This window comes from Saccoglossus kowalevskii, chromosome 13, assembly GCF_978046115.1.
Source record: "Saccoglossus kowalevskii chromosome 13, keSacKowa6.1, whole genome shotgun sequence".
Classification (NCBI taxonomy): Eukaryota; Metazoa; Hemichordata; class Enteropneusta; family Harrimaniidae; genus Saccoglossus; species Saccoglossus kowalevskii.
The window spans coordinates 26,642,031-26,651,341 of NC_140653.1; the positions used below are offsets into that span (position 1 = coordinate 26,642,031).

Sequence of the window (9,311 nt, forward strand, 5' to 3'; positions counted from 1 at the left end):
CCGTAAAATACCGCAACATTACGGCTTGCTGTAACTTATGGCGTTACGGTGACAGATGTATAATAATATTATTTATGTCATACATATATTATGTGTGCATTTGGACATTTAATCAGGACGAGCGAATATTACATCATTATAGGGTTATAATTAATTTAATGTCCAAATACTGCTTCAGTGTTATAGTCACACCGTCAACTTTGAAAAGTACGATGAAACGTGCAACCTATATAGCCCAAACAATTGTCGAACTTTGTACTAAGATCGCAAAGATAGCCATACTAGCTTGTCCATTTCGTACAACGCGCAAAGAGATTGGGCTAATCTATTATACAGTAAATAGTAATACTGCACTGCCTGTGATACGAAGCTGGTCCGCCGCGTGTGATCGCCATAAACAGCCATGGCCGCGTTGACCGATATCACCATGATGTTGCTTGTCATCCATCTTGTCTCATTCCCACTAATATCTGCTGCGTATCCGTTTCAAAACACATCGCTGTCATGGGAAGAACGCGTGGACGACTTGGTGAGCCGACTCACGTTGGACGAAATGGTCCTACAGATGGCGAGAACCAGCCCCGCCCCTCCTATAGATCGGCTCGGGATAAAGCCATACGTCTGGAACTCAGAGTGTCTACACGGAGTGGTACCCCCCGATGGGTTGGCTACGGCATTCCCACAGTCTATTGGATTAGCTGCGTCATTCAGGTAATGTTGCGGCGCGACGACTGTGGCGCTTTCAATCTGCCGGTGGTCAATTAAAATGATGCCAATGATGCGGGAAGAAATCTAAAAATGTCAATATTAGAAGAGTAAATGTGTGCGCAATGTGAAAATAACCTACGGGACTACTTGACTGGTAGCCTGATCCAAATTTATTTTCACTGAACTTAAGTTTCAAACTTACACATTACATAACCCATAAGGCAATTTGTTTTCCAACAGTCCGGACTTGTTGAGTGATGTTGCCAAGGCGATCGGGTTGGAAGTGCGAGCCAAACACAACGACTATGTACAACGCGGAGTGTACCAAGAACACACCGGATTAAGTTGTTTCAGTCCGGTCATTAACATCGCAAGGCACCCACTGTGGGGAAGAAATCAGGTAAAGATTACACACGTTGGCGTTAGGTGGATAGGTATCAATACACATTTTCCATAAATAGCGCCTTCCAGTGACGAAGCGATCTTATGACGTCAATGAATGACCAAAGGCCGTTCAAAGCGTCGATGTCATTTTGATTTGTAGTCGTCCATCAATGAAGATTATGTTTTTGTGAGATTTTTTTTTAAATTGCAGATGACGAACACATATACAACCAAACACAGTTGTCGATTTGAACGGCATTACCTTCATCCAACGTCATTTTGACGTCACAGAAGCGTCCAGTCACTAGAGGGCGCGATTTATGAGAATGAAGTATTGATTTGACACGGGCGTCTATTGAGCAGATTTTCAAATCTCATAACTCTCTGTACATGTTTTTATAAAAAATAAATGACGCATTTTTGTTCGTTTGTATATAAGTCAATACAAATATATTGTTTCCAATAAAAATAACTTTAACCTCACAACAAAAATCACAGAACGCCACTTGTTTATACATACAGCCGCATATCATTTATTCTTTCTAATATTTGGAAGAACATTAGTTTCCATGATTATGTCTACAGGAGACATACGGAGAAGATCCTTTCTTGATTGGTGAGCTTGGTAGTGCGTACGTACGCGGTCTCCAAGGCGACCATCCACGGTACGTCCTCGCCAATGCAGGGTGTAAACACTTCGACGTTCACGGTGGACCCGAAGATATACCCGTATCAAGATTTTCATTCGATGCCAAGGTGAGCTGAGATAAAATTCCTGCTGTATAAAAATCAAGTGTACAATTTAGGAATCCCATACGGTGAAAAATATGTTGTATTTGATGTGCACGACTTTGGTTGCATATTGTGAAACCTTCAAGCACAACAAAGCCAACGATATACAGTATAATTTTGTGTATTGACTGAATTACTGTGCACATCCCATCCTTGTCCTGTCATCACGCTTAATATGCAACGCGTCGTCTTAATTCTCAAATTCTCTACAGCATAAAAACACCAACTAAATCAAAATATTTAATTTGCTTTGATTAGGACCATCTTCTTAAAAATAATTAATTAAAAAGTGCTGTAAAAAGGAATAACAAAGGATATATGCAAAAATCCATGCATATGTTCATCGCCAATGTCCGAACCACACCCTAATTCCATCTTAAAGTATACATGACATGTACTTATTATATTAATTTGAAGAATCACAATTTGAACTATTCATCTCGAAAGAATGAGTGAGTGCACATAATGTGAAATTTACCCGGTTCAGTCGTAAAATGTGCTTATTTCGGTAAATTTAAGTCACCTATATGAGATATAGCCGATAAGAGTAAAATGAACCAAAGAAGGCCAAGATATTGCACCGACATCAGGAATAAGAAGTCTCTTGAATAAATTTGTTAAATTGTCATATGCCAAAGTTTGATTCCGCTGTCAGGGAAATCTTGTCGCTTAAAGCGCGGTGGTCGTCGCGCAGCGCGTGTTCGAATTTCGTGTAAATAAACAATGTACTTTACACGCGTTTTATACGTCGCTATGAGTCCAATATCGAACAGGACCACCGCCCTTTAACTTTATCCCAGACGACTTGATAATTATCCACGTGTCGTGACAGCATATCAAATGATCGTTATTTCGTTATGACTGGTACAGCCGTATTTATAGGGATTATTTGTTCAGTTCGGCCGCCCAATTTCTTCTTCGCAACAAAATCTGTAATATAATTAAAGCGGGAGGGTCGTCACCTGCGCACGCCTTGGAATTGAGTCCCAAGCGATGATAACAACACACGCTAAAAACGCAAAGGCTCATGGGTAGACGCAAGTTTGTAAACAATGACACGCTATGGCCATCTGACGCATGTGCAGGTGACGACTCTCCGCTTTAATGCTTCCAAATCAAGACTATTACGTCATACATCCTAGGACAGACTGATTAGATGACAAAACATGTTTGCATTAACCCTATAAAATATATCTTGTTTCTCAGGTTTTCGAGAGAGACTGGCAGATGACGTTCTTACCAGCGTTTCATGAATGCGTTAAGGCTGGGGTCTACAGTGTCATGTGTAGTTACAACAGGTATGAATAAATGAATGAATGAAGGAAGGAAAGAAGGAAGGAAGGAAGGAAGAAGGAAGGAAGGAAGGAAGGAAGGAAGAAATGAATGAATAAATGAATGAATGAATCAATCAATCAATTAGTCAATCAATCAATCAATCAATCAATCAATCAATCAAATGCCTTTATTTCCATGCAGAATCAACGAGGTGCCTGCATGTGCCAATACACGCCTTCTAACAGACATTTTACGGAAAGAATGGGGGTTTGACGGCTATGTTGTAAGTGACGAAGGCGCCGTTGAATTCATCATGACGTCACACCACTACACTGACTCCATCGTCGACACCGTCGCGTCTGCGGTGAATGCGGGCTGTAACCTGGACTTAGCGTTCCCGGTCGGTGACGGCATGTACATCAAGATCGGTGATGCGGTAACAGCTGGCAAGATTAAGGAAAAGACAGTGGTCGAGAGAGTAAAACCGCTGTTTTACACCCGCATGAGGCTTGGGGAATTTGACCCACCGGAACTAAACCCATACGCCAATTTAAACTTATCGGTGGTTCAAAGTGAAGAGCACCGAGAGTTGGCAGTGAAGGCGGCTCTACAGAGCTTCGTTCTGTTGAAGCGGGAGGGCCGTGTACTACCACTGGATACGTTGGTGAATAAATTAGCGGTGAGTTCCTGTTTTACGTGTCGGAGAACTCGTAGACATGCGAACGATAGCTTCATAATATCCTATATAATTTCACGATCAAATAAAGAAGATTTATTTCGTAGAACAATTTCTCGAGAAATCAAAAACACATTACATTCGTAAACGTTTGTGAAATGTTCGCCAAAATTGCGCCACTTTCCAATCTACGCGGTTGGTCACATCAGAAGGTACAGAGTTACGTAAACGATTATTTCAATGGGATAGGATGTTTTCTGTGGTTGGTAGGGTAGTTTTGAATTTCAAACAAAGGACGCGATATAATTTAGGAAAAATAAAATTACTGCGAAATAGCATGGAAAAACAATTGCACACATTTAAAAAAAATAGCCTAACCCACCTAGATGAAATAATGGAACATCCAAATGGTCTGTGTTGTAGGTGATTGGTCCATTTGCTGACAACCCTTCATACCTGTTTGGTGATTATTCTCCCAATCCCGACAAAGAATTCGTTGTGACGCCATGTAAAGGTCTCAGCAACGCGGCACGCGACACACGATGTACACCGGGTTGTCTGACCGCTCCATGCACTACCTATTTCTCCGAGATGGTCAAAGCTGCCGTAACCGGAGCAGATCTAATTGTAGTATGTCTCGGAACAGGTATCAATTTCAATCGTAATTTTAAAGATTTCCCGCCAAAATTCAGGTCCACCCTTTCTTTAAATGCAATATTACTTTTGAAGAGGTGATTTCCGCTCACTCCGAGATCTCGCGTATTGAGTAAAAGGCGCGGACCGAGAGATGCTGAATTGTACGAGTTACAGACGTCGAGTTAAGGACAACATCAAAATTTCAATGTAGGATAAAAAACAATTCCTTCAGTTTCCCCCACCTCCACCCTCACAGAAACTTAGTTGATAAATATTGATCATGGCGTCAGATTACATTCACCATTAAATACAAATTGATAACAGTATGGCAAAGCAGTTGATTGTCGGGTGGGTGTAAAACGACTTTTCTGGGTTCTGCGCATGCTCTAGGTCCATGCCCTAAAATTTACCTCATTTTGCACATATTTACACTCGGACCAAACCATTTTCTCGTCTTGAATGTTTTTTTTTTTCATTTTCTGTTAATTTTTTCCATGATTGGATAGAAACATTTAAGATTTTTTTGACTTCATTAAAAAATAAAATCGTTTTTGTAGGATGGAAACTTTTTGAGGTCACCCCCACCCCCAAACTAAAGCAAATAAGTTTTTTTATCCGACATCGATCTTTTGATGTCGTCCCCGTTTTTACCAACATCGAGTTACAAAAATGACCACGCCCACTTTTTACAAAACCACAACCAAATTGTAACTCGATGTTCAATTAACAGTTAACAAAACTTTGAGTTACGAGCAACATCCACATTTAGTAACTCAAAGTTTAATTAACAGTTAACCGAACTTCGAGTTTCGGGCAACATGATAGATTTTGTGTGTGTAACTCGAAGTCCGTAACTCGAACAATTCAACATCTCCAGACCGAACGTCTGCAATTATATATGGAGTGTTACGAAAATGTAGATAACCCCTATGACGTCATCATCAATATGCTTATGATATGCAAAATTATACATATTAGCCGAGGTCACAATACAACACATATGCTGCTGAGCCAAATGGCATACAAGGCAAAACATAAGAATTTGTTACGCTATTTACATGCACTATCACCTTGACAGCTAGAAGATATTGTTTGAACAAAAAACATCATTTAGTTCTGTTCGTGACATCATAGGTCATGTGACCTGATATACCACCCTGTGTTGACTTATTTGGTACATCATTAATGCAATCATCGGGCAGAGAGAGTTTAATTGTTAGCAAAATAAAGTATACGAGTATTTATTTTATAATATATATTTTAGGCGTAAAGATAGAAGCCGAATTTGTTGATCGGTCTGATCTGTCGTTGCCCGGGAAACAATTTCAACTGTTACAAGACGTGGTAAAGTACGGTAAGGATGAGGGAAAGTTTACACAATATTCCACACTAGTGACAGTACTGATACACCGAACTATGTGACTATATACCGAACTATGTGACTATATGCCGAACTATGTAACTAAATGCCAAACCACCGTCTCTCTATCTTTATGATAGAGGGACTGTTGCCAAACTAAGGGACAGCTTGTCTAAATATGCGACTACCTTCGATTCAAGCATACGATTCATTGAAGTCCAAAAGCGACACGGTCGCCACACAGCATGCGTTTTAATTCGTGCAAACAATATATGTTTCATGCGTTGTATGGCAAAGGACACACACACACACACACACACACACACATATATATATATATATATATATATATATATATATATATATATATATATATATATATATATATATATATATATATATATATATATATATATATATATATATATATATATATATATATATATATCCATATCGACGGTGGTGGCACTTAAAGCGAGGGAGTCGTCACCTGCGCATGCGTCAGATGGCCATGGCGTGTCATGGTTTACAAACAAGCTTCTACCCATGAGCCTTTGCGTTTTAGCGTGTGTTGTTATCGTCGCTTGGGACTCAATTCCCGCGCGTGCGCAGGTAACGACCCTCCCACTTTAACATAGCACAACAAAAATTAATAGAACATATATACCTAGACAGTAGATCTAGAAAACGTCTTAGTCTCATATGCTAATGAACTAAATCATAAATTTTAATTTAGTATTAACATCCCTTTTCAATAAACTTTCAAAGTTATGAGGCGATCTTTCCGCAGCTAATGGCAAACCCATTATTCTTCTGTTATTCAACGCTGGACCTTTGGACATCGTTTGGGCTGTTGAGAACCCGGCAATCCAGGTGATCGTGGCGTGCTTCTTCCCATCACAGGCCACAGGCGATGCTCTGTACAGAATGTTTATGAATACGCACGGCGTTGATACAGGCAACGGTAACCCCGGTGGAAGGTTACCAATCACGTGGCCGAGATCAATGAATCAGGTGAGAGCTAAGATAATTAAGGGGTAGACCATTATTTATGATGGAGTGGGTAGGCTAGCATTTCGGGCATATTATATATCTTGTCGAGGAATGTACTCTTTCCTGTTTTAGCCTAAAGGTTGTGTCCAGATCACGCACATGATTTTTTCCCATGTTTTCTACTGATTTTTTCCGATTATAATCCTCGGTACTTAGAAGAAATAATGGTTCATCCATAAGGAAAGTTCACTGAGCTTTTGACGTGTCACACTGAAACAAACAAGGATACACAAAACAAACAAGCAATCAAACAAACACAAAACAACAATGACAAAGCCGGCGACTATGATGACGACGACAACAACAACAACAGCTCCACTACATGTTAATAATTTAACAGTTATATGAATTAGTTCATTGTCGACACAAGACCAGGACGTTTGCCATTGAATAATTTTCCATAAAATGTAGGTACCACCGATGACGAATTACACTATGGAAGGTCGGACGTATCGTTACTTTAACGGAGATCCACTGTTCCCGTTTGGATATGGTTTATCATATGGAAGTTTTTCATACAGTAGTTTGGTAATATGGCCGTCCACGATCCCAGCATGTAACGGAGTAAAAGTATCTGTTACCGTGTATAAACTCGGCCCAGGCGGAGACGAGGTAGGTACAATAGTCATCTGATGGACCGGTTGGCATTGTTGCCAGGGAGTTGGTGTACCTGTCGTTATTCTTGAGCCAACCAAATGCAGCTTTGTGTCTACCGGGCACGGTTATGGGCGTGTATTTGCCTGTAAGTGTGTTATGCTATTTATACTAGACATACATTGAATGTTAATCGACAAACTCCTACTATATAATAGAACAAACTACTAGTATATGCATTCCATACATGGAACACTACGATAAAGACCCATACCCATAACACTGTAATAAAGACTTTCCGTTTTCGACATTGTGAAATGTATCTATGGTGCATAAAGAATACTTTTCTTTATGAATTATTCTTAATCTATTTCTGAATTATCTTGTCAAAATCAGTTTTTTCAGGGGTTTTTTCACATTGTTGAAAACGGAAAATATTTATCGCAGTGTTATCATGGGTACTCCCATACACCAAGACATTTTTGTTAATAAATAAATAACATTCTACTGTACTGTAAATGTTCGCGTTTTACAAACTATATTTCAGCTTAAACACAAATGGCATGTTATTATTTCAATATTATGACATGTTTAAATCCGTTTCTGTGCTCGTTATCGACATAATAGTAATTGGGTTGCGGCCATTATGATGAGGGCGCAATTTACGTTTCTTCTACGGGAAATCCGTTTCACGATACTGCAATGTAGTATATTCTTATTAACAGGTTACACAGGTTTATATGAGCTGGAACAACGCCTCCGTTGTCGTTCCAAAACTACAGCTGGTAGCTTTCAAAAGATTTTACCTCGAAACAAACGGAGTCACTGAAGTTCATTTTACCATTGCTCCCCGCATGATGGCGGTATATACTGATCAATGGGTGATCGAACCTGGCGTCTACACTGTCTACGTTGGCGGGCAACAACCAAATCAAGCCACAAAAGTACCGTCCAATATTTTGGAAGAAAAGTTTACTATAACAGACCCAATAACGCCTCTGTCTGATTGCAAGACAGCTAATAACAAACCATCCCAGGGTTTTCTCCGGAAGTGACGACATAAATATACTGATAATTTATGTCAAGATCGGCAAAATTGAGAACATTGTACGTCACTTTTTATTTTATCGGATTTGGTGTTTTATCTTTGGTATTTTAAGGAAAGAATAATATAAATCGTTGAACTGCAACCAACAAATGATTTTCTTTAATTTTCTTCTAAAAAATACAACAAAAATACGACTAAAAATTAAATCGTATCAAACCGTAACCTGATTACAAAGTTATTTACAGTTCTAAGATATATTTGAAAACTGTATGCTCTGTACATGTTTCATTACCATCGCCAGTCACGGTTTTTTTATTCTAGAAACACATTGTACTATTAAATATATTTTACTTCGCATTCGTCGTCGATTCGTTTTTTAATTGCATGTATTTTTGTGTCTGCTATAACACCTGTGATACCCACAATTATTTTAGCAATACATTTCCTGATACAGCCGCAGCTGAAATTCTTTCTGTTTTTGGAAACATTCCTCAAGTTCTCATTAGAAGAGTACCTTGTTACCTTGTTGTTACTGTAGTATGTGTTAAAGCGGGACAGTTGTCACCTGCGCATGCGTCAGATGGTCATAGCGTGTCATTGTTTACAAACAAGCGCCTTTTGCGTTTTTAAAGTGTGTCGTTATTGTCACTTGGGACTGAATTCCCGCGCGTGCGCAGGTGACGACCCTCCCGCTTTAAAAGCCTCGTTAACTATGTGTGAAATTCAAACAAGAGGGTAATTGTAAACTATTGACGTATGACAACAAAGCATGACAAATCAACCTT

General features: G+C 39.4%; 1 protein-coding gene across 1 annotated transcript; it reads left to right on the forward strand.

The window, feature by feature from the left end:
* Positions 1 to 403: 403 nt before the first annotated feature.
* On the forward strand, positions 404 to 8,577 carry LOC100375243 (uncharacterized). The gene is made up of 10 exons (XM_085507380.1): positions 404 to 711; positions 949 to 1,108; positions 1,678 to 1,848; positions 3,091 to 3,182; positions 3,361 to 3,838; positions 4,259 to 4,481; positions 5,736 to 5,825; positions 6,622 to 6,845; positions 7,296 to 7,496; positions 8,204 to 8,577. The coding sequence occupies exons 1-10, from the start codon at positions 404 to 406 to the stop codon at positions 8,531 to 8,533; spliced, it is 2,277 nt and encodes a 758-aa protein (XP_085363506.1). The 3' UTR covers positions 8,534 to 8,577.
* The last annotated feature ends 734 nt before the right edge of the window (positions 8,578 to 9,311 follow it).